The 24,738-nt window shown below is 44.1% G+C and overlaps 1 protein-coding gene across 1 annotated transcript in view; it reads left to right on the forward strand.

Moving 5' to 3' along the window:
- The window catches only part of LOC144699638 (myosin-1-like), a 33,398-nt gene extending 21,311 nt beyond the window's left edge, over positions 1-12,087 (forward strand). The window contains exons 29-40 of the mRNA XM_078570728.1: positions 5,317-5,513; positions 5,631-5,814; positions 5,917-6,082; positions 6,177-6,301; positions 6,749-7,057; positions 7,154-7,357; positions 7,450-7,575; positions 8,016-8,186; positions 10,379-10,483; positions 10,585-10,680; positions 11,750-11,884; positions 11,994-12,087. Of these exons, the coding sequence (XP_078426854.1) occupies positions 5,317-5,513; positions 5,631-5,814; positions 5,917-6,082; positions 6,177-6,301; positions 6,749-7,057; positions 7,154-7,357; positions 7,450-7,575; positions 8,016-8,186; positions 10,379-10,483; positions 10,585-10,680; positions 11,750-11,884; positions 11,994-12,017 (1,842 nt within the window). The 3' untranslated portion in view covers positions 12,018-12,087. The remainder of the gene's footprint in view (positions 1-5,316; positions 5,514-5,630; positions 5,815-5,916; positions 6,083-6,176; positions 6,302-6,748; positions 7,058-7,153; positions 7,358-7,449; positions 7,576-8,015; positions 8,187-10,378; positions 10,484-10,584; positions 10,681-11,749; positions 11,885-11,993) is intronic.
- The last annotated feature ends 12,651 nt before the right edge of the window (positions 12,088-24,738 follow it).

Consider the following 24,738-nt stretch of genomic DNA (forward strand, 5'->3'; position numbering starts at 1 on the left):
CTTTATCCTAAACTCAAATATTCTGTACAAAGCACATGTTCCTGGACATAGAGGCAGTTGTATCCATTCTCCTTGGACTATTGCATGGTAGGGAGAATAAGCAGAGGTGACACAGAGTATGACAAACATCTGGAAGAGGGAGGAGGAGGAAGGAGGGAATGGCTCTCAGAAGGAAACAATATCTAACTGGGAAGCAATTCTCCTACCTCAGTCTAAGTAAGAAACAGTGGGCCAGATGTCTCTGTTTTACTAAGGATGTCCTGTCTGAAATCTGCCACCTGCTGCAATCAAAACTGCAGCCTCAGAGTAGGGAGAAGATGACTTGTCATTGGCTGTGAAGGTGGCCATGGCCATGGCTTTATGCATCTGGCTCCTTCCAGGCAGGAGCAGGAGGTATTTGCAATGATCTGTACCATTCACAATTCCTCAGTACTGAAGCAATTCATGTCCATATGCAGCAGGACCCTGACAACATTCAGGCTGGGGTTGGTAAGTGGCAGGTAATATTCGTGCCACACAAGTGCCAGGCAATGAGCATCTCCAAGAAGAGAGAATCCAACCATCTCCCCGGCCTGCACCACTCTGGAGAAACCCTGCAGTACTTCAGCAGAGTGGATGTCAAGATATACCGTGGTCTGCTGCATGCTGCACAACCTTGCCATCACTAGGGCACAGGCATTGCCACTAGCTGCATGGTAACCAGCTGAGGAGGAGGAAGAGGGGGAAGGCAATCAACACAGCCCACTTCTGGCTGTGCTGTCCCCGAATGACTCATTCATCTCCAATACCAGTAAATACGACATCGATTCCCCATTCACCAACAATCCCACATCCTACCTTCTCTCTGTTACTGACTGTCATGCTGTGCGATTGGACACAATGCAAAACTAACAACTGCAACAAAATAAACACTCCAAACCAAAGTTAGAAATCAAACCATGCTATATGTCATACAAACAACAACTAAGCACCCTTGTGCATTCTCTTAGTGTCGATCTATCATGTGCCTTTGCCTATCCTAGTGCTCCGATGCATTGCTACCCCATTGGTTACTGCGTGGCTGTTGGAATGTTGCTGCCTTTCACTGGGAGAGACTGATGGTGGCTTTGCAGGGCAACTTCGAGCAGCTTTGGCCCTAGAAGGTTTAGTTTCAGACTGCACCATCTCTGCATGGGCAGCAGTAGTCTGGGCTGGCTGCCAAGCAACAGCAAAGGGCACTGTTGGTGGTGAGAGGATGAATGCTGTCATCCTGAGAGAGCACAGCAAGTTTGTGCTCCATGGTGCTACTGACACTTCACTGGCGGTGCCTCAGTAATCCTCGTAATGGGCTGGAGGGCAGGTTACTGGAGAAGTCCCTTTGCACACAGCTATGATAGCAGCAGTTTGAGATTGTGTGGAAGCAAGTGGACTTTGCAGGATTTCAGACTGAACTTCACTGCAGCATTCAAACATTGAGCGGCTTCTGATTGACCTGCGATAGAAGCTGAGACATCTGCCATCAAACGCTACATCCTGGCTGGGTCAATGCTCCATGACATTGACTACAGGCTTTCTAGCAAGCTTCCCATTGCAACAGGCATTTCCTTTGTGCAAGACCATCAGCCTTCCTCTGTAGGCCATCATCCAGGTGCCCCACAGCAAAACTCATGTACGACCTTGCCCACCAGCAAGCTGACATCTGTGCTACCCTTTCCTGGCTGCAGGCCACTCATGCTCAGATGCAGATCTCACCTTGAAGCTATCCTCTAAAGCACGCACAACGTCAGTACTTTTTAAAAATTCTTTCACGGGATGTGGGCCAGCATTTATTGTCTATCCATAATTGCCCCTGAATTGAGTGGCTCTATAGGCCATTTCAGAGGGCAGTTAAAAGTCAGCCACATTATTGTGACTTTGGAGTCACATGGAGGCCAGACTAGGTAAGAACAGCAGATTTCCTTCCCTAAAGGACATTGGTGAACCAAGTGGGCTTTTACAATCGATGATAGTTATCATGGTCATTACCTTTCTGTTCCAAATTTGTTAATTAAATTTAAATTCTATCAGCTGCTGTGGTGAGATTTGAACCCACACCCCCCCAGAGCATTAGCCTGGGTCCCAGGATTACTAATCCAGTGACATTACCACTGTGCCACCCTCTCCCATCTGCGTTGGTAGCAGTGGGAGTGACAGCTTTTCTTTTTCATCATTGGGCAGAATGGCAAGTAAAGAGGCTCACACTCAATGGGAGGCTGGTAGCAGGTCAGGAACCTGGAAACATTGATGCGGCTTTGCTGTGGCTCGTTAATTCAACCATGCTATTAGCATCCTCCTTCTTGGATTCCTGATCAATCAGAGGGTGGTCAGAATGACCCACCGAATCTGTCAAAGAAAGGGTTTCTAGTTAAAGGGGCTGCAGCAGGGGTCAGAATGGCTGAACTGGACATTGCTTCCTAAGACTTCAGTGATTACAGGAACGGAGAGGAGACCTGCGAAGGCTGCCCCCAACCACCAAGTCTCAGACTCTTATCTGTAGATCTTGCTGTGGGATCTGAACTACTGAAGTGAGGTGATTTTTGCCAAGGGTGGGAGGGAGAGGCCACCCTCTCAAGTCAAGCAGATGTGGGAGGAAGTGACCGAGGAAATGAGCAGCAAATGGCCCCTCGAACCTGGAGACTGTGCCCCAAGAGGTTCAAGGACTTCGAGGGGGCAGGAAAGGTGAATGTCATAACACTTTCTGGCGCCTAGTCCCACATTCTGACTTTCCCAGTGTTCTCCTGCACGGTACCCTCAGAACAAAACACCTTGCAGCTCCACTCATTCCTCTCTCCAGGCACCTACTCACAGTGCCAGCTGAACATCCAACACTCACACTCACTCTTATCTTTACACCATCTCAAATCCCTGCCTCACTCACCCTCCACAAATGTACTCCTCCACACAATCCATTTTTCACAGTCCCAACTCTGCTTTCTCTCCTTGCAGGAGAAGACAACATGGAACTCTAGGGAGAGACAGGGAACTGGGACGTGGAGGGGGTGGGGTCACCAGTGACAAGCAGCCCAACGACTGCTGGCAATATGTGTCCACCTCGTGCAGTGTCTTGGTCCAGGAGGCTGTAGGCGTCAGCAGCGACTTGTTGTGAGAGTCTGAGCCTTTTGAGGCACTGGTGCTCTGACATGTTCAGAGAGTTGATCCTCTGCTTGTAGCCTGTGTTGGGGTCTTGTCTCCTTGGAGCCGGATCTCTCTGTCCCTCTCATCTGTTCTGAGGAGCAGGATGTGGCTGAGGAGAAGGCAGCTGGCGCTGCTGCTGGTTTTCTCCTCTTGATGCTCTTGGTTCTGGGTGTTGCTGCTCCTCTTTTATTCTTCATCAGAGGTCCAAGCCAGAGGTACAGAAGCTGCTCCGTGGTTACAGTGTTATTATTGTGTCAAGGAAGATGAAAATCACCTGTCAAACAGTAAGGGTACACTCTCAGAAGAGTTGCATTGAGCAGCAGCCTCTCCCCTAGGCAGGACTGCAGCTGGACAGTTTCACTGTTTGAAGGCTTCCCAGCCAGTCAGTTTCACTGAAGAAACTCTTCTGGTTGGCCCTGCTGAGTTCCACACAGTTTGGGAAATCTGCGCACTGGTTGTTTAAAGCCAGAATGCTGGGCTAAGTCCTGAGATAATTGCCCATTTCAATGTTGTAATTATTTACCTGACAACTCCATTCGCATTCCCTGTTCACCTGCAAAGCTGCCTGTGTTCAGTCTGGAAGTTGCCGGAGTCATGCGGGGTTCCTAACCCGACATCACTTTTTGGGGATTTACCTGCCCGCACCTGAATCCACCTCCCCTTGGCAGTTAAAATCCTGCCCATTGACTTCCACCTCTTAGTTTTCCACCACTGTCTGGCCAGATTTGCAGTTCTTGGGTTTCTGAAAGGAGAAATACACAAGGGTTGGGTTGTAGTGAGGGACGGGAGGAAAGTAGGAGGTGCAGGCTTCTGCCGTCTGCAGCTGGTAAATTAGAAGAGTTTGTGGGATGAGAGGTAAGTAGAATGTAAGAAGGACGATTAGTTATGAGGATACCAGCATCTTCAATGCTTTTAGGTCTGCCACTGGCTACAACCTCAGTCATAGCACCCCCCATCTCTTCCACGCATATGGGTAAGGATATGGAGCCATGCCCGTCCCCTGTTGGTGGGTGCTGCAGCCTCCAGTTACTCACCACCTCCCCCTACGAGAGAGAGGGAAATGCACCAGAGAGTGTGGTGCAGTGCTTTTGGCTGATGTACATATCATGGTTGAATAGCTGGGTGTGTGTGAAAGCTGCAAGCTATGAGTGTGAGGCTTGCATCAGTTTGAAGTGTGTGATGATGAGTTGAAGCTTTACATGTGAGGTGTGGGTCATAATTGATAGACATTGTTGGTAGGTGAGTGCTGAAGGTAGTGTGCATTGAGGGGTGTGTGTGAAGCTTGTGATGAAGTTGGTGGGATTTGTCATTTGAAGGTACATTTACTGACCTTGACCATTCGTGTCAGATCATTGAGCTTCTTGTGGCACTGAATCCAGGTCCTTGGGGTTAGACTTTTCCATTGACTACAACAATCTATCTGGTCCCAATAACTTCACAAACTTTGTCTGGCCCTCTTCGGATATTTGTCATTTCTCCCTCTTCACCACTTTCTGCAACAAGGCCTCCAGGGCAGTGTAGGAAAATCCTGCCAGCTCTCTGCCATGTTGTGCCATTCTTCTGCCTCTCCCATGTTGTCAATTGTCAAATAACATCAAGTATCTGCCCCTTAAGAGGTGCATGCTGGCTTTAAATAGTGCAGGCTATCTGTAACTCGTGCCAACTTCTCTTGATTTTGCATTCCCTTCTCATGCTATTATTTAAATTGCAATTATTTAAATTAATCAGCAGCAAAACATTTATGTGCCACCTGTATTGGAAGCAACAAGCATCGGCTGTTCCTGCATCCTGATCCCTGCACCTGTTTTTGGGCCCTATCCAATTTTGCGGCTTTTGTTTTATCAAAAGATTTGTTTCTAGTTTATGAGAACAATGGTGAGCATTTGTGTAATTTAAAAAGTACAGTCAAGCCTTCATATTCCAATTTGCTCATTACAAGGTCCTGCAGTCAACTCAATAGAGAATGCCAGTGGAGGCAAAATGCAACTGGTCACGTTTAACAAAGCAGATACTGTTCATGCATAAAATAACCCATCAATATGATTTTACAATCATTTTTATTATTTGTCTTTGGCTTGTAAAGCAGTCACTTCTGTTGCATTAACCATTTTTTATTTCATTCTCAATCACTTCTGATTTCTTCTTTCTGTTAACTATGAAAAGGCTAAGAGCGCCTTGGCACATGCTCTGCAATCCGCCCGCCATGACTGTGATTTGCTCCGTGAGCAATATGAAGAGGAACAGGAGGCAAAGGCTGAGCTCCAACGTGGCATGTCCAAGGCCAACAGCGAAGTTGCTCAGTGGAGAACAAAATATGAAACGGATGCGATCCAGCGCACAGAGGAACTGGAGGAGGCCAAGTATGTGTATTAATATATATATGTTTTCTTCATTTTTGAATCCTTTGAGTGTATATTAATTTTCTTGGACCCATTATTTTATGCCTTAGCAGGATAATAATTTGACTTTTTATTTAGGAAGAAACTAGCTCAAAGACTGCAGGATGCAGAGGAGCACGTTGAGGCAGTCAATGCCAAATGTGCTTCACTGGAAAAGACAAAACTGCGCTTGCAAGGAGAGGTGGAAGATCTCATGATCGACGTGGAGAGGGCTAATGCCGCTGCAGCGGCTCTTGATAAGAAACAGAGAGCCTTTGACAAGGTACAGAACTTTAAACATACCTTCTACAGGGTGGAATGGTAACCTAAATAGGCTTGGAGCCTATTTAGTCACATAAAAATCTGTTTGCCTTTTTTATTGTAGATTCTGGCAGAATGGAAACAAAAATACGAGGAATGCCACGCTGAGCTGGAGGGAGCACAGAAAGAATCTCGGTCTCTCAGTACCGAGCTGTTCAAGATGAAGAATGCTTATGAAGAGTCTTTGGATCATCTTGAAACCCTCAAGAGGGAGAACAAAAATCTGCAACGTAAGTCTCAATGTAGCATTATTCAAGTCAGGAATATTTAAAGTGAGTTTGAAAGACTGCTTACTGATTCTGGTGTTTAAAATTTGTTGAACAGAGGAAATTTCCGATCTCACTGAACAAATTGGTGAATGTGGAAAGACAATTCATGAGCTGGATAAAGCAAAAAAGCAAGCTGAACAAGAAAAGTCTGAACTTCAATGTGCATTAGAGGAAGCAGAGGTAAACTTTGTATATTTTACACAAGTAGTATAGAAATGTGGAGGTGGTCTTGTGGCACAGCGGTAGCATCCCTACTACTTGGCTGGAAGCTCTGGGTTCAAGTTCCACTTCAGGACTTGATGGCCAAAGACATTAATTGTAAACTTCTAAATACACATGGTGGTAAGAGCAGGACTTTCCTGGTCAGTCATACTGCAGAAGACAATGGCATACCACTGCAGCATTTTTGACAAGCATAATCATGGACCAATCCAATGGCAGCTCATGGTTGTCAATGCCCCCTTAGGGCATGATACCTGCGGGAGGAATATAGCAATTTAGCTGATGGTAAAAGACAGTTACAGTTGCAAAATGTATCTAATTATTATAAATATTAAAATCCAGTAATTAAGTTGATATTGGATCCATTTTGATTAATGTTCCTTTTATCTTAACCGCCTGCCAAAGGCATCACTTGAACATTCAGAGGAAAAGTTGCTTCGAATTCAGCTTGAATTGAATCAAATCAAGTCAGAAATTGACAGGAAGATTGCTGAGAAAGATGAAGAAATTGAACAACTGAAGAGAAATCACCAAAGAACCATAGAGACACTGCAGAATACCCTGGATGCTGAAATCAGAAGCAGAAATGATGCCTTAAGGCTCAAAAAGAAAATGGAAGGGGACCTCAACGAAATGGAGATTCAGTTGGGGCAAGCAAACCGCCAGGCTGCAGAAATGCAGAAAAATCTCAGGAACGTTCAAGGAGTACTCAAGGTAAGTGAAATCGGTTGACGTTTCGTATTTGTGCACATGTTCATTGTTGAGTTTCCAACTGCCTTCAGTCATACAATTAAATATTTCATGATTTAGGAAACACAGCTGCATCTGGATGAAGCTTTGCGAATTCAAGGGGACCTGAAGGAGCAGCTAAGCTTGGCAGAACGGAAAAACAACCTTCTACAAACTGAACTTGGCGAGGTTACAGTAGCTCTAGAGCAGACAGACAGAGCTCGCAAAGTTGCTGAACAAGAAATCTTTGATATCAGTGAACGTGTTCAGCTGCTTCATTCTCAGGTAGCCTGAAACACAAGCCATTCTTAAATGCCTGTTTTTAAATGCTTTACTCAACTAATAATGCCAAATGACATCTTTGTTACACCTTTTAGAACATTAGCCTTATCAACACTAAGAAAAAGCTTGAGACTGATGTTTCCCAGCTTCAAACTGAGGTAGAAGATGCCATTCAGGAGTCAAGAAATGCTGAAGAGAAAGCCAAGAAGGCAATCACTGATGTGAGATTTTCAAATTTTGATAACTAAAATAATTTATACATTTGTGTTAATACATTAAGTGCTTAAGATGATTAAATAAATTGATAGGGTAGATAATGAGAAACTATTTCTGCTGGTGGAGGAGCCCAGAACAATGGGGAATAACTGTAAAATTAGAATTACACTGTTCAGGAGTGAAATCAGGAAACACTTCTTCACACAAAGGCAAGTGGAATTCTGTACCTTCAAAGGTTGTTGAAACTGGGGGCGATTTGAAAATTTCAAAGCTGAGCTTAATAGACTTTTGTTAGGCAAGTGTATTAAGGGTTGTGGAGCTAGGGTGGTTAGAAGAATTTGAAATATAGATTTAAGAAAGGAATAGCCAACTCCTGTTCCTGTTCTACTTAATAGCATTTCAACATAACTACCTACGTTTCACTTTATTTTAACGTTGAAATCAGGCTGCAATGATGGCTGAAGAGTTGAAGAAGGAACAAGATACAAGTGCTCACCTCGAGAGAATGAAGAAGAACCTAGATCAGACAGTCAAGGATCTGCAGTTCCGTCTGGACGAGGCTGAACAGTTAGCACTGAAAGGTGGAAAGAAACAAATACAAAAACTAGAGACGAGGGTGAGTTGTGTAAATATTTTTTTTAATTGAAGATTACTTAGGATGTTTGCAGCAAACCCATATCATGAACAATTGGCAACTTCCTTCAGGTGACTTTTAAGATGTTTAATGAGTCACCTTGTAGAATTACATAAATATTCCAATGATTTTTAATTTTTAATATTGGAAGTATATTTGGCAGTGTCTTAAAACAATAAAAACATGCAAAGTAAGTTTATAAAGAGCTTTGGCAATCAATTTTTCACTCCTGTGCGCTTTTAAAACAAGGCTTGAATTCAGCTGCAGCTGGCCTGAATTGAATATGAAGTCACCTGCTGGATGAGGTCCACAGCATTTGAATTCAGGGCAACTGGAAATCAGATTTGGCATAGCTGCTGAATCATACTGCCGATGCACATTCAAAGCCACTTCATGGTGTTGCAAGATTGGCAGCATAGCTGCACTTTTGGGGGTACTTCCTCTGTGCAAAAAGTTCAAGATCTTTAATATAGTGTCATTAGTTTGTAATGGCCATTTATGAATTATTTTTCTTTAATATGACAATGAGGAAAATGTACTCTTTGCCTACAGTTTATGATTTATTTGCATAGAATTAACATAGAATATAAAGGAAAGGAACAGACCCAACAAATCCATGCCAGTGTTTATGCTCCACTTGAATCTCCTCCCATCTGGTTTATTAAATGATTCCCATCTTTCTGTCAACTCAGTTCACCAAGTATTATAATTTGGAATTGTAAATAAAGACATTATCCCCTTGGGATGGCAGCATGTTTTCTAAAAGCATGAGTCAAAAGTAAGGAGATAAAGGGCCAAATTTTGCTGCAGCAAAGTATCTAACAGTAGCTGCCATTTGTCAGATTTTCCCCCGCACCCTTCAGCTCAAATAGTTTTTGCCCACAAAATTATAAATGTAATTTTTTTTTGATTCATTCATGGATGTGACCACCACTGTCAAGGCTAGTATTGGTTGCCTATTCCTGATTGTCCTTGAGAAGGTAGTGGTGAGCCACTTACTTGAACCCCTGCAGTCCATGTGCTGTAGGTTCACCCACAGTTCTGTTAGGGAGGGAGTTCCAGGATTTAGACCCAGTGATTTGATATTTTTTAAGTCATGCTGAAAAATTGAAAACCTGAAGGAAAGTGACTCCGTACTTGTATTAATTAAATGTTGATGTTGAAGAGGTTGATTGGCAGTAATTAACAATTATCACATTAGTGAATAAACTACTAATTACTGGCCTTAAATACAACAGATTTAGTTTCAGTTGCACAAATAAAGCAACTCCACAACATTCAATGAGTTTCAGTGGTGAGTCAGTGTTTTTGTGATAACAGTGTAACTTGGACAGCAACTTTTGGCAGTTGCATTTTTTTTGCACATCTGCTCCTCATATGAACTTGTACTATTTATGCATAACGGAGACTGCCATTAGCCTCCCTGTTATTTTGACAGCAACTTTCAGTTTATTATTTTTGCAATAGTAAGGCTCTTTATCATATTACTGTTACTGAAAAGACCCCAAAAGACCCAGTGTGTTTTATAACTGAAAACAAAATACATAGAATACCAGTCAATACACGAAAGAAGAGTTAATAGTCAGACTTTTGGAGGTTCCAGTTATCTAACTTATTTTTGTTTCAATGTAATGTGATATTATGTGTACATCAACACTTAATTGGGAGTATAACTTAGACTTGAGTGAGTAATCTGACTCCCAACAGCACTAAAGTTGAATATGCAATACTTGAATTTTATACAGCACGTAAGATACTCCATGCTCATGCATAATCAGGTGCTCCACAAGACATCCTGCAAACTTTGTAAAGTTACTTTTGACCCTCTGAAATATTATTCGAGAAGCAATTGTTGATCAGTTGCTCGTAAAATTAAAATACAGGTCCAAAAGTGGACCCATACACAAGTAACCAAGCACATATGCCCAAAGCTAAATGGTTAATGCACCCAGGATAAGGTGCAGCAGGGAGTAAAACTGTGAAGTAGGCAATGCACCTTACAGGTACTGGCCTGAGGCTGGTGTCTGTAGTAAGGAACCAAAATTGTGTATAAATGAGCACTTGAAACTGAGATTATTCCAATATAATGTCAGTGTGAAGAATTATTTAATTATGTATATAACTAGAATGATTCAATGAGAATTGCAATTTTGAAATATTTATTGCTCTTATAGATACGTGAATTAGAGAATGAACTTGACGCTGAACAGAAGCGTGCAGCAGAGGCGATTAAAGGTTCACGGAAATATGAAAGGAGAGTCAAAGAGATGACATTCCAGGTAAGGAATAATTATTCAGAGGTCTTAATAATTGATTTTCATTTTAAGTTCTGGAATAACAAAGAGATTTTAAATTCTTTCTTTCAATTTTTCACATACAGTCTGTGGAAGACCATAAAAATGTTGTTAGACTGCAGGATTTGGTGGACAAATTGCAATTAAAAGTCAAATCATACAAGAGAAATGTCGACGATGCTGTAAGTAAATAACTGATACAAACTGCACGCAACTGAAAGGGATTTTTGCTTCTTCATTTTGGCTTATGAGATTTTCATTGTTTGACCTGTACGATTTTGTAGTTATGTCACATCAGTTTTCGGCTTACTTCAGTACATTTTGAACCAAATAGAATTGTTTAATCTGGCGGGTCAGAAATATCTAATACAATAGTAAAGCCATATCAATCCTATTCCTCTTGACCCTAAAATGCCACTGCTACTGCTTTCATACAAAAGACATTGGACTGGATTTTTCCTCCAGTCCTGAAAAAATGGCACTAGCCATTCATCACGTTTGCATTTGCCCATAGATTTTCGATGGGATTTTTCGCTGGAACTTCATGTAGAGAACCAAAATGGGAAAGCAACTGTGTAACTCCTTAACAGTCAGATTGAAGAATTGCTAATGAGCAGGGCAGAGCCCAAACCAGGAAGTGTCAGTTAGAATATTTAATGCAATGTTAAGTCAGGTCCTAAAAAGCAAAATAAAGGGAGGGAGAGAAAGATGGAATTAAGAAAGAGATAAAAGAGTCAGAAAGAAAAAGTAAAATGTTATTTTTTAAAAAGCCTTCAACAATAAATAAAATTTGAAAGAATGAGACTTCACATTTGTAAAAGTTCATCTTCAGTGCCAAAGAAGTTGGCAACAATTTAGGCATGCCACACATTTTTTAAAAAAGTACTACATTGGAATAAACAAGCTCCAAATTTTTCAATTTATTGGGTATAAATCATGTCAGGACATCAACTTCATGACATTCCGTATATTTCAATGGTGAGTCTCTCTGTGAGATACCACTCGTGTGCCGCTGCTGAACAAGCAAGGCAACTCTGTCAGCAGGGTCCGATTTCTGCAGCTAACTGCATGTGCGCTGCTGTCAGAAGTTGCAGTCTGATTTAATTTTTTTTTCAAACAGTGAGCAAAATCCAGCCTATAATTTGGTGCCACCAGGAATCCAGTATAAGCAAAACAAATTTAAGTTGTAGCTTTGTCCGGTTGGAGTCAGAGTAAAAAAATAAACTTCATTATGTATTATTATTTGTCCAGGAGGAGCAGGCCAATGTTCACATTACTAAATTCAGAAGGACACAGCACGATCTGGAGGAAGCCGAGGAACGTGCAGATATTGCTGAAACGCAGGTCAACAAACTGAGGGCTAAAAGCCATGTTATTACCAGCAAGGTAAAAGAATTGGCTTTGGTACATTGTAGTCCTGAATTTTTGGCTATTAATTTTTCATCTGCTATTCACTGGCATCAGTGATATATTTTCATTTAATTCTCTTTCACAGAAAACACTGTACACAACAGAATGAATACCAACTTGCAGCTCAGCACCGTGAAGAAGAAATGCACACAATGTGAATTTCTTAGCCTGTTTTGCTGTGGTAATTGAATCTCAAAAGTAACAAAATTCAATTGTAGCAAAAAGTAGAGAAAAATAATAAAACACATATCGTATCCTCTGATGTCAGTCTAGTGGCATTCCTCATTGTAGCCAGCACCAAATAGTGACATTTTCATCGTTATAAAAGTCGTGAGAAACATCCCTAAGACAGCAATTGTGTTTCAGTAATGTTGGTCCACCATACAATAAAATTATGAGTTTTAAAAATGGAAACACTGAAAAACCAATGTAAAGAGTTGGGTGTTGGCTGGGGGAGCATGCAAACTTCGGCTATGCTTCCCAGTCACCTTACTGCTTTTCTGGAACAAAAACAGCACAAGATTAACTACTAATCCAGTGTATCAGGCAGCTCATGCCTTTGAGAAATCTTTATCGGAATGAGGAATTGAAAGCAGTAGTATTTTCACTGAAAAGATATTCTGCCCACCTGCCAACCCACCAGATTTTACTTTCCATCGAAGTGAAAAGAAGGCAAAATGTTTCTGAGCTGAATAATGAGCAGTTGATCTGATCTCGTCGGTTTACGGCCAGGTGAGTTAAGTCAAAATGACTCCCATGCAGCCATTGCACTGCAAGGTCTGAAGGAGAAGAGGATAGGGTTGAATGATGACTAGAAGGCATAACTGATATAAAGAAGGAAGAAAGTGGTAGGGAGAAGAGAACCAAGAGTTAATGGTAAAAGAATCAGAGAATCAGCCATCAACTAAAACATAGAACAAGTGAAGAGGTCACTTCATACCTCCTCCATGCTGTGTTAACTCAACGTTATTACAATTACATAGCTTTTCCTTAAGGCTTTTCCCTGTCTCATTGATGCTCTGTAACTACAAAGCTGACAAAATAGATCTTTTTATGAAGATCTACCATCTCACTAAGGAGGCTTGAGGCTAATCCACATCCAATAACCTGCTCTGAAAACTCTGCTCACATTTTGACAGCTGTGACAAATTCCACCACAGCAGTTGATTCAACCAACAACATTCTAAAAGAAAAGGTCATTTTTTTTCCTATATTCTAATGTTAATGGATGGAACTGCAACTTCATAAAAAAACCAATCAATTCTTCCTTGAGTAGCTGTGTGCCACGTTTCGTTGAAATGTGTCCATTCGTTTTTCAGATATATTGTTTACAAACAGACTAACAAACAGATCATAAACACAAAACTGGATCATTATTAATGCAGCTTTAGAGGGAGGCCATTTGTTTGGTATTTAGTTTAGAAATGCACTGATGAATTATTCAACAAATTGTCCAAGAGCAGAATTCCAGAGGTATATAAAGGGCCCCCAAATATCAACCATAGATGATCATGTCTATATGGTGCTACGGAATCTGGTCTGACAATAACTAGTGACTCTAGTCATGCCCACATGGTTACAATGACCATTCTGAAGGTAAACAAAGATTTAAATCATATTTGCCATAAACATTTTGTATAATTTTCCATTTTGTTTTGGCAAGTTATTTGAAATGTAAATTGTCAAAATGCAAGCCACTGCAGGTCTAGTAATAGCTAAATAATTGCTCACCTTGGGGCTTGGGAGACCACTTTAGGTATTTCTAATATATTAGAACAAAACAATGAAACACCTTTTGAAAAAAGGTACTGTGCAAAACCAGTGACATCGATTTACCTGTTTCCAATACATCATCATATTTAATATTTAGGAATGGGTTCCTAACCCATGTAAATTGACATTAAATAGAAATAAAAGAGCATTTGGGGATAAGGGTATAATAATAGGACACTTTGGGACAAAATGCAAATAGTATTCATTTTCAGAATTTATTTATTTTTGCATAGCATCTAATCTGAAATAGGGATGTTGTCTTATTTCTTAAAAGATGGTGTGCCAGAAAGCATAGGTTGTAACATGGTGAAACGTTTTTCCAATTTGGGTGTTCAGTGCAAAACCAAACATTCCCAGACTGTCTGCAGCATTGTCAAATGTGAACCCATGTCTACCCTGCTCAACAATGTCCACGATTCTAAATATGGAAAGGCACCCACTACTGTACCAGTATGAAAACGTCCACTTCTCACACCAAGCTCCTTAAGTGAAATTGACAACTTGGGGGTGAATTCTGGTGTTGTGCTGTGTTTTAATTTCATTAGAAACTGGGTTGAGGCTGTCAAAAATATCCCCTGAAGGTCCTTTACAAAGCCAGAAAGATTCATGGTATCAGTGTGCACTCAGTAGGAAACTAGTGCCAGAATTGAAAGGACAGTGAAATGTGTTAGTTCCAGTAAGTAGGAAAAAGTCACAGTGACGACACAAACCATCAGAAGAGGCAAATGCGGAGTGCGGAAAGGGTTTACCACTGAACTGGTTCAAATTGTTCAACAGACCAAAGAAATTGTAGAATATTAGCACATTTATCTTATCCACCTCAAATCTTTCTTTCCTGATAATGTCCTATTGTGCATTTGGCAGATAATATCACCATAATCTAATTTATCAATTTATGTACATTTTACACAGAAGAAATTTAGAATGCAGTTAGGAATAGTGATTAATCATCTCAAATCTTGGCAAAACACTGAGGGCAGGATTTTGCCCTTTGGGTCGGGACCCCAATGTTGGGGTTAAGTAAGGGGTCACAACCCCACACTGTGCGGGGATTAGTCACCCAACAGGATTTCCCCAAAGTGGTCAGAGGGCCGGCTTGCAGTCCAGTTCAGGATGGGGGTTGGGGGAGGAGGCGGCGGGCAGCGTGGTGGGCTGTCTCAGCTGAAGCATTGAAGAAGTGACCTTTTCAGGTCAGGGAGAAAGAGGGCACCACCAGCTTGAGGCACCACCTCTCTCCACCTTTTAAACTGACAAATGAAAAATGCCCTCAGCAGCCAGACCATCATTGTGGAGGAAGAGCCCCTCCACAGGGTGGCTTGTGGCTCTAGCTGAAACTAGGCAGATGGTAAGGGCCTCATAGCATGTGTGAAACGCTGGCCCCCAGATCTTCCACTGGGTGGATGTCTTCAGGCAGTTGGCCTAGTCCCTGTTGCCTCACGGAACCCACAAGTTGACTGGAAAATTCCAGTCAGCCTCTGACAATAGGGATTAATAAACCCTTAACTAGCCTTAATTGGCGGAGTGCTGCATGTGGGTGTGTATCCCTGCTGACCCCCATTTCCACCTCTGGGGAAACAGCCAGTGAGGGTAGGATGATGCCAGCTTCTGGCATGTCAGCCAGTGGTGCAAATTTTTGCATCTTCCCATCTCTGTGCCTGCCCCCACTGGGGGCTAAAAATCCTGTCCCAATTAATGTTATCATTCAAATCCCTAAAGTAGCCCTTTTGTCATGAAGAACACCTGACAAGAAGTTGGTTTCCATGCCATAGGATCATAGTTTTCCAAAATATTTACCTCACTCATACACCTAGCACTGCCCCTTAGCATACACTCTTACTTTTTTAATACTTCACCCTTATTAAGGGTGGTGACTACTTCTGAAACAAACACACAACTGTTTGGCCACATTATAAACGTAGCTTCTGTGGTCATCAAGCCCTGAAGTGGGACTTGCTCCCAGAGATCCAGGCCCAGAGGTAGGGACGCTACCACTGCTCTTGCTGCCATAAACAAGTGGATGCAAATTAATTCCTTTTGAATTATTTGCTCTGAATTTCGTGCATATTCAAACAAAATTACTATCATATTCCTTTGTACCTTGCACCTGAATTAAAACCCTTATCAGTTGTAGTTCAGTCTCCAAACCCAACTGCAGCACTGGAAAGGGATCTCATACTTCACCACAGTGATATCTCATTTCACAACTGAGTTTTCATTCTTTTCTGTCAACAATTCTATATAAAGTCCAAGTTCATCCAAGCCTTGACTGCTGTTTCCATATTTGGGAGGTTCTTTTTAGAAAACTTGTATTTAAATAGCACATTGTTACATCCTTAGGACATCCACAAATCACTTTATGTTTGAATTGTAGTTGTTGCTGCCTGGGGAGCAAATATGGTAGTCAAGTTGTGTCAAGTGAAGTCCCAGAAAAGGCAAATGAACAAATCACCAAATTATCTATTTTTGATGATCCGGTTGATCAAGAACGTTGGCCAGAGCACAAGAAGAACTGATGCTCTTCAAAATGCCACGGGATCCTTAAAATTCATTTGAACAGGCAGATACAGTCTCGGTTAAGGTCTCAACTGACTGATGTACCTCCAACAAGGCAGCACTTCCTCAATATTGCACTGAAGTGTCAACCTAGCTTCTGTTCACAAATCTACAGTGAGACTTGAGCCCAAAACATTTTGACAATTGAGTCAAGCTGGCCCATGTACACTTTTCTTGCACTCTGCCCGCTTTAAAATTCTGTCATCAATTAACAATCCTTCACTAACCTCTAGTTTTCAAACTCACCCTTGAATGTAATCTTAGTGATCTTTCTTTACTTTGTGCTGTCCTGAACTTCTTTCTTGCTTCTCTTAAGCCCCAAATAAAATATTCTTGCTCCTATGTCAGGGTCAGAAACATGGAGAAAATATTCTTCTTCATCACTGGCCATCTTGAGTAATTCAGTTCTTTTACTGTACTAGCTCTGTAATAGATTATCCAAAAGCAATAAAAACACAACAAATAGAAGCAAGGGTAGCCTATTGGACCCTCTAGGCTGCTCCACCATACAATAAAATCATAGCTGATCTTCTGCCTCAACTCCACTTGCCTACACTATCCCTATAACCCTTAATTCCCTTAGTACCCAAACATATATTGATTGCTGTAGCGTATTGAAAATTATATTGTGCATTTTGTCCAACTATTGCTACCATATGCACATATATCAGAAGAGGGGATCTGGGAAAGAAATAAAAAGGGATCCATTGTTTTAACAGCACCTGTGGTTCTGATTGTGAAGGCTTCTTACTGAACATCTAACTTTTTTTACCCCCAAAATGAGTTTACCCTTACAACCACATCTGAAATTGTGTTGTGTGACATCTGTATTGTTATTCCACACTCATTGAGAGAATGTACTGTCGACTTAGCACATGAAGGTCACCAGGGAATTGTCAAAAACAAACCACTCCTTAGGGAATAGGTTTGGTTCCCAGGAACTGACTGGGAGGTAGAGCACAAAATCAATCAGTACTTTGCCATCTCAGGCAACCACAATGTCAAATCTTTGCGATCCTCTCAAGTTAACTGAACTGCCTCCAGGACCATGGATTGAAGTTAGTCTTGACTTCACAGATTTGCCCACTGGTGAACACCTGCTTGTTGTCACTGTTGAATACAGCAGATTCCCAGTTATAGAAATAGTTACATCAACTTCAATGAAAGCAGTCATCCCCAAGTTTGACCAAATTATTTGCAATCTCTCAAATGGTGAGAAGTGTCAATGGACCCCCATTCAACAGTGATGAGTTCATTGCATTCGCAAACTATCTGGGTTTGACATTCTATCTCCTGGCTTTCTAAACGTCATGTTTCTCTCTGCATTTACTTTCTTTCGATCCATTCACGTACATGTTGATCATTAGCTCTGTGGAGTAGCTCAGGAAGACATGTGCACTTAGGATGTGCAAAGGTGAGTGTAGCTGGAGATGTTCTAATAGTCAAGTGAGGAGTCGTTCTGTAATTGTGAAGAAAGCGATACAACTCTTGCTTCCACAACTCGCTTTCAGCAGCCTCTGTATGTATCACCTTTTTTCAAGGTACGCATAAATCTCTCGACTTCTCCATTAGCTCTTGGACAACTGGGTGCGATTTCTCGATGACTGAAATCCAGGTAGTTTGAGATCAAGGTGGCGGGCAGGGTAGTTGAGGGAAGTGGCCACACAGTAGGGACACATATATAAACTGACCATCTCTCTGCAGCTGAGGTAGTTCAGGCACAGCAATGCAGAGGCACCAAAGTGCCACCAAGTGCTTCAGACATTACCCACCCACCACCCCCCCCCCCAACCCTTCCACCCCCACCCCCCGGCACAGACTACAAGTCTGCAACCACTTTACTGGATTGTGGAGCAGTTGGACTGCACACGTTGTACAATCTCCTCGGCAACAGTGGCCATGTAGCAGTCACTGCTGGAGGTGCTCCTAGCCCCTTGCAATCTCAGCGTCCCAGTTAGGAGCAGTCTCCCCCATGTTGCAGGCTGACAGGGCAGCCACGCAGCGCACCGTGGCCATCGAAGGGGTGGCAGCACCCTCTGGTAAGTGTTAGGGGGCCATCACACAGGGCCAGGAAAGGCGCTAAGTTCACCCATGCTAACCACATCTCTCTCTTTTTCATGCCGCAGGAGGACCACATCAGGAGCATGGAGCCTGGTGCCCTAGCTACATGCCTGATGGCCTACAGAGAGCAAAGGAGATGGAGGAGAAAGCGACTGAGGCTTCTGGCCACGCTAAGGCAGGAGCAGCAACCTGGGGAAGGGGCTCCCGCACATGCTGCCCAGGAGTGACAGCAAGCCATGGCTGGTCGGCGCCTAGCGACACCCAGGGTCTATAAATGGCACCTGTCATTCCAGCAGATGACTGAGAACTAGAGTCTTGATGGCTGCGCATGTCTAGGGACCTGGTTGCTCAAATCTGCCATTTATTGCAGGACTTGGCGTCAAGGGTATATGGAGGGCACACACTGCCCGTAGCTGTGAAAGTGACCTTGGTGCTCAATTTCTTCGCCAGTGGCTTCTTTCAGGGCTCCACAGGTGACCTCTGTGGGATATCACAAGCCTCCACCCACAAATGCATCCATGAGGTCATGGATGCCATCTTCTTGAGGGCACACAACTTTGTGCATTTCACCTGGGACCAGGACAGTCAGGATGCAGGGGTCATTGGATTCTCCCGGATCTCGGGAATCCCAGAGGTGCAGGGTGTGATTGACTGCACCCATGTGGCGCTCAGGTCTCCATCACTACACACGGCAGACTACATCAACTGCAAGGGATTCCACTCACTGAATGTGCGGCTGGTATTTGACCACCAGAAACGCATCCTGCAGATGTGCGTACGGTTTCCAGGGAGTGTGCATGCTGCCTACATCCTCAGTTGGTGACAGGTCCCTGGAGTGTTCCAGGGTCCACAGAGGCTGCAGAGATGGCTCCTCAGGGACACAAGCTACTCATAGAGGCCGTGGCTGATGACACCCTTGCAGCTGCCTCAGACTGCAGCAGAGCGACGGTATAATGAGGCTCGTGCTGCAGCTCGCAAATTGGTGGAGCAGACCATCGGGCTGCTGAAGCTGAGGTTCCGGTGCCTGGACTCATCTGGTGGAGCCCTACAATACAGTCTGCAGAGGGTGTCACACATCACTAGTTGTCTGCTGCGTCCTTTACTACCTGGCGCTCCAATGGGGAGATAAGCTGGCTGAGGAGGAGATGGAGGAGCTGCACGCCTCCTTCGATGAGGAGGACGCCAACGGGGATGAGGGTGAGGAGGTCCTCAGAGGCGACGATGACGGGGATGAGGCCCTTGCACTGGATAGATGAGGTAGGCGCTCTCAGGAGGCCCTCATAGCTGCTAGATTTGTGGAGGATGATGATGATGACATGCAGTGAGGTGACCCCAAAGATCCTCATGGCGCATTTGTGAACATTTGACTCCTGTCTGGCTTATGGCAGTGCAAATACCCTCTGTGAGAATGCTCCTGTCATGGAGATGCAGTGGAGTCCCTAAAAGTCATTTGATTGCAGGAGGATGATGATGACATGCAAGGAGTGAGGACACTCCATTGATCTTCACATAGCCTCTGAGAATATCTGGCTCCTGTCTGGCTGAGGGTAGCTTGCTTTTGCTCCGTGATCAGGATCATATCATAGAGACACAGCCATGAAACTTTAGAAGAATCTGAAGCCTTGTCCACCTTCAGCACCTGAGCCCTTCAGGAGCACAGCATCAGTGGTCACAGATGCTGAAGAGATGGGGGCCAGCCCCACCTTAAAGGTGCTGCTAGCACATCAAGAGAATGAGAGAACTCTGCGATGCCTGCCCACTACATTCTGGCAGCAATGATAAGCATTGCCAAGATGCAGGCAAGAGTAATGTTTCCAACGATTGTGAGGCTGGACCATCACTTTGGTCTGAAGGCTGCACAGAGCACAGGGAAGAGGCCCTGGACTGAGACACCTGCCTTTATCTTGTGCAGAAAGGTTTCACATCTAAGTGACAAGAACACTGCTCAACAGAACAAGGAGTCACTGGCAGGGAGACATTCTTGAGAGTTTATGGACAATAGTGAACAGTATTTACAAGTGATTAATGCCTGTGCCCAGGCTGTGCAACTAATTCTTCTTAACTTTCCTTTTCCTGTTGCCCCCAGGACATCCACAGTGGAGCTGAAGACAGCCTGCTGACTGCAACACCCTGTCTGTGATGACTTTGGCGGGTGTCCTTTGGAGGACCGAGACTTGCAGGGCCCAGGCTTGCCTTCAGGGTCATGCTGAGTGGCAGTGACACCCTCCTTGGCCTGTGGAGCTGGAGCTGCTGAGATCACAGGAAGAGGGGATTTGAATGGGCCGGACACTCTCGGAGTCACCTGGATGGATGGACCTGGAGTGTGCACCTGCTGATCCTCCTCCCTATGGGTGCCTGGGGGCCCCAGGCTTACTCCTTGAGGAGCAGGGGTAGCTGAAGTGAGATCGAGCTGCCCGGAACCTCTCTTGCGCACACACTATTGGAGGTCAACTATGGCATCAGTGATGGAGTTCAGCCCACGCAGCAGTGCAGGAGAGTGAAGTCCTGGACCAAGGTCTCTATGGCAGCCGCCATCCTACCAGTGTTGACCTTGGTGCGTTGGCATGCCGGCACTATCACCTCAAACTGAAGGTGGACGGACTCCTCCATCATGCCTTGCAATCTGAGGAGTGCAGCGGACATCCCTTCCTGATGTTCCCGAGCTTGTCTTTGCAGCTCCAGCAACTGTGACTTGACCGAGTCCAGAGGCTCATCATCTGACTCGGACTCAGCATATTTCTGGCCTCCAGCAGTCCTCCGAGTGCCGGGGACCTGGGAAATCCCTGCCGCCACCTGCTGTGGATCAGACAGTGTGAAGTGCTCACCAGATTGTGATCCCGAGGCTACTCTAAAGCTAGCTCCCACTGAGGTGTGTGTCTCTGTGCTGGTGGAGGGTGTGGGTGAGCGCTGTAATGAGACTTCAGGGAGGGTGCCTCCAGATTCCTCTTCGGGGGTTTCTTTGGGGCTCGATTGGAGGCCCTAGGTCATGGACTCTGTCGGCTGTTTTCCAGATGTGCCTGTGAAAGCAAGAAGAGATAATTAGAGCATGGCAGTGGCCTCTGAAACAGGACATATCACTCTCAACATAGTTGGCTGATGGATGTTCCACTGCTGGTTCCTCGCTTGGTAGAGCAGCGCCGACCTCACTGTCAGCACAGGACTGGTCCAGATCCTCACCGGCCAGCTGGATGGCTCTGTTTTCAGAGTCCATGAGGAACTTGATTTCAGACATTCTGCCACCGGTCTGTGACCTCTCGCTTTTGTTGTGTGCCAGCTGGTCCTGCATGGATAGAGATGGGGAAAGTGTAAGCAGGATGCCTGCCAGGCCAGATGATAAGTTTGCCTGACCTGTGTGGGTGGTGAGTGGTCCCATGGACGGGATGAGGACAATGACCGTGAATGTGAGAGAGTGAATGGTGATGTCCCTTGCACTGGCAGTGAGTGAGGGCCCTGTGGGTATGTAATGGGTTTGTGAGTGTGTGAGTTGAGAGTGATGAGAAGAGTGACTTACCCTGGCGGAATGGAGGAGATCATTCATCCTCTTGCGGCACTGGGTGGCTGTCCTCTTCTGAAGGGTGTTGGTGCTGACCACCGCTGCCACTGCCTCCCAAGCTGGATTGGTCACTTTGCTGCCCACCTGTGGCCAGAGCGGGGGTACTGGGCATCCTGGCGGGCCTCCACGGCATCCAGTAGTCGCTCGAGGGATCTGTTGTTGAAGTGGGGGGGCTGCAGTCTTTTTTCCCTTTGCTGGCCATGTCTCCCGGGCAGCGGTGGTGAGCTGGCGGTGATGAGCGCTGTGCTGGTGGCTGCCTTTTAAACATGGTGGCCGGTGTGATGCAGCAGTGGGATGACAGTGGGCTGGTAGCCTGCCCGCCATGGAAACAGCATGTTTCCTGGGAATTCATAAATAACGTGGCAGACTCGTGATGATATGGCGAGAGGACCCGCCATCGCCTTCGGGAGGTGGAACGCCATTTTGCCCGCCTGATACCACACTTAGTGCATATTTGGGAAAATTCCACCCTAGGTCTATATGTTTGTTCTGAGGGTAATTAAGTAGATTTAGCAATGCAAATGCCAGGGATCACGATGGTTTCCCAGAATATGAATAATATAAAATCAACGAGACAATTTTTAATCCATTTAAACTTTGAACTTCATAACTATTGTTTTCAGGTTAAATAATACATTCAGTATTAATGATCTGTAGGTAGGCAATTGAACAGCAGGGGACAGCAGAGCCCAGCTCAGTATTTTCTTTCAAAATCTCCACTGTATGCACCTTCCAGCAGGGGTCATTGGATGTCTAATTACTCTCAGGGGAAGCGGCCCAGTCCAATTGAAGACAAGCACAGTTCTCCACTAATATTCCCCCAAGTTAGATCAGGACAGACCTAATGATTGAATCTGGAGCTTTCTGGAACAGAATTTTCTTCTCTGTACTTGAGGTTGCCATTGGACGACACTACTGCTCTGAGATGGCAAGGCACATAGTCCAAAAAGCAACTATCGAGACATGGGTCGTAATAGAAGTTGTGACTGTGCCACTCCGACTGTGTGAAGACTGCACTGGGCATGTATTTTTACATGCGTGTACAGAACTCTACTTCACCCAGAGACTACTCTTTAATGGGAGACAGTCTGGGCAAAGGCATTTACCGTCTCATAACATTAATAAATCTTAACAACCGAGGTTATTCCAGTCAAACTGAAGGAAGCTTCTGGAGTCAGCACATGTACAGAATAACGCAGGAATTCAGAAGTTGCTGTCAAGCGATTCGATGATTCTCCACAGTGATTGAGGCACCCACAAGACTGCAGCGATGGAAATCAGCTGAATTCACGAGGGCTTCCACTCTTATGCTATTAGTCTTGCTGTAAAACCCTTGAAAAAAAATTGCAAGTTGTTGAATGAAACGTAACTTTTAACAGCGTACTAAATTCATAATTAAAGCTAAACCCCCTCACGGTTCTGAAAAGTTAAATTTATATTTGTTGAATGTCAAGTTTTTCCCTAGTGACAAAAAATTCACATTCTTCAAAAATTAACTTATTTTTTTCTTGTAAAAGTTTGCTCATGTTTATTTTAGCTTCTATTTTAACCCTATCATAATCATTAATTTCACTATCTGAAATTTTAAATTAAAATTGAAGGATATTGAGTGCTTTGAACGGCCTGGTTTGTTGTGTGTGGATACTTCAATGTGGCTGGCTGTTTACCTGCTTGCAGGCATCACTTCAACATCATGCTGAGACATCCCATTGATTTGGTGCCAGGTTTAAGCTGCCGTCCGGAATGGGGAAAACCAAACCACAGAGATTGCTAGATATTTCTGGGCAGTTACCTTTGAGGTCAGCAGTAACTGCCATTGTTTACCACTGATCACAAAACCTGAGCTTATACGAGACCAAGTCCAAAGGTCTAACCATGTATAAAGAGCTGGGTTTAGGGACATTAGGAGAAACTGCAGGACTTGGGGAACCAGAATTAAACCCGTGCCCATTGGATGAGGGAAAAGGGCTGGATGGGTGGAAGGATATAACTCCTCAATCCTACCCCCCCCCCCAGCCCCCCCCCACCACCTCCTTGGTTGCACTGATGCTCAGGATGCTCAACTGGTTTAAAGTGTGCAGTGGCATACAAAAGACAAAATAAATGGTAGCTTGTGCCCTATTTTGCATCTGGTACAAAAATAGAAGCTACAGGGACTCAAATATCTCCTGTCCAATAATCACCATAAGCACAGTAATGTTACGTGTTAGAATCATATCTCTCAAGACTGAAGTTTTCTTTTACAAATTGGAAGGATTTGGCATGATCTGGACATGTGGATACTACTGTGAATTTTTTAAAGAAGGTCATAAGTTCACCTTGGAACTGGGAACAAGCAGTCCTCTTCCCTCATCACCTGGCCTTTCTAGTCCTTGAGAAGGAGTTGTTTGTTTGTGTTGAACTGCAAAGAACTTTAATTAATGAAAAGCTGGGAGACAAAAGGCAATCACATGGGAGAGAGAAAAAAAAAGTTGTGAACCTGCTTGTTTTGAAGGCAGTTTTGTTGGAGACCAAGCTGAGAAAGGAAGGCTACCTGGACCGGCTCCTTGCCTAAAGTGGTGTGTGCATAGAAACATAGAAAATAAGAGCAGGATTAGGTCATTCAGCCCTTCGAGCCTGCTCCACCATTCAATATGATCATGGCTGATCCTCCATCTCAATGCTGTACTCCTGCACTCTCCTCATACCCCTTGATGTCTTTAGAGTTTAGAATCTATCTATTTCCTTCTTAAATATATACAGTGACTCAGCTTCCACAGCCCTCTGTGGTAGGGAATTCCATAGGTTCACCACCCGCTGAGTGAAGAAGTTTCTCCTCACCTCAGTCCTAACTTGCCTACCCTGTATCCTGAGACTGTGACCCCCTTGTTCTAAACCCCCCCAGCCAGAG

The sequence above is a fragment of the Cetorhinus maximus genome, chromosome 24, assembly GCF_964194155.1.
Source record: "Cetorhinus maximus chromosome 24, sCetMax3.hap1.1, whole genome shotgun sequence".
Taxonomy (NCBI): Eukaryota; Metazoa; Chordata; class Chondrichthyes; order Lamniformes; family Cetorhinidae; genus Cetorhinus; species Cetorhinus maximus.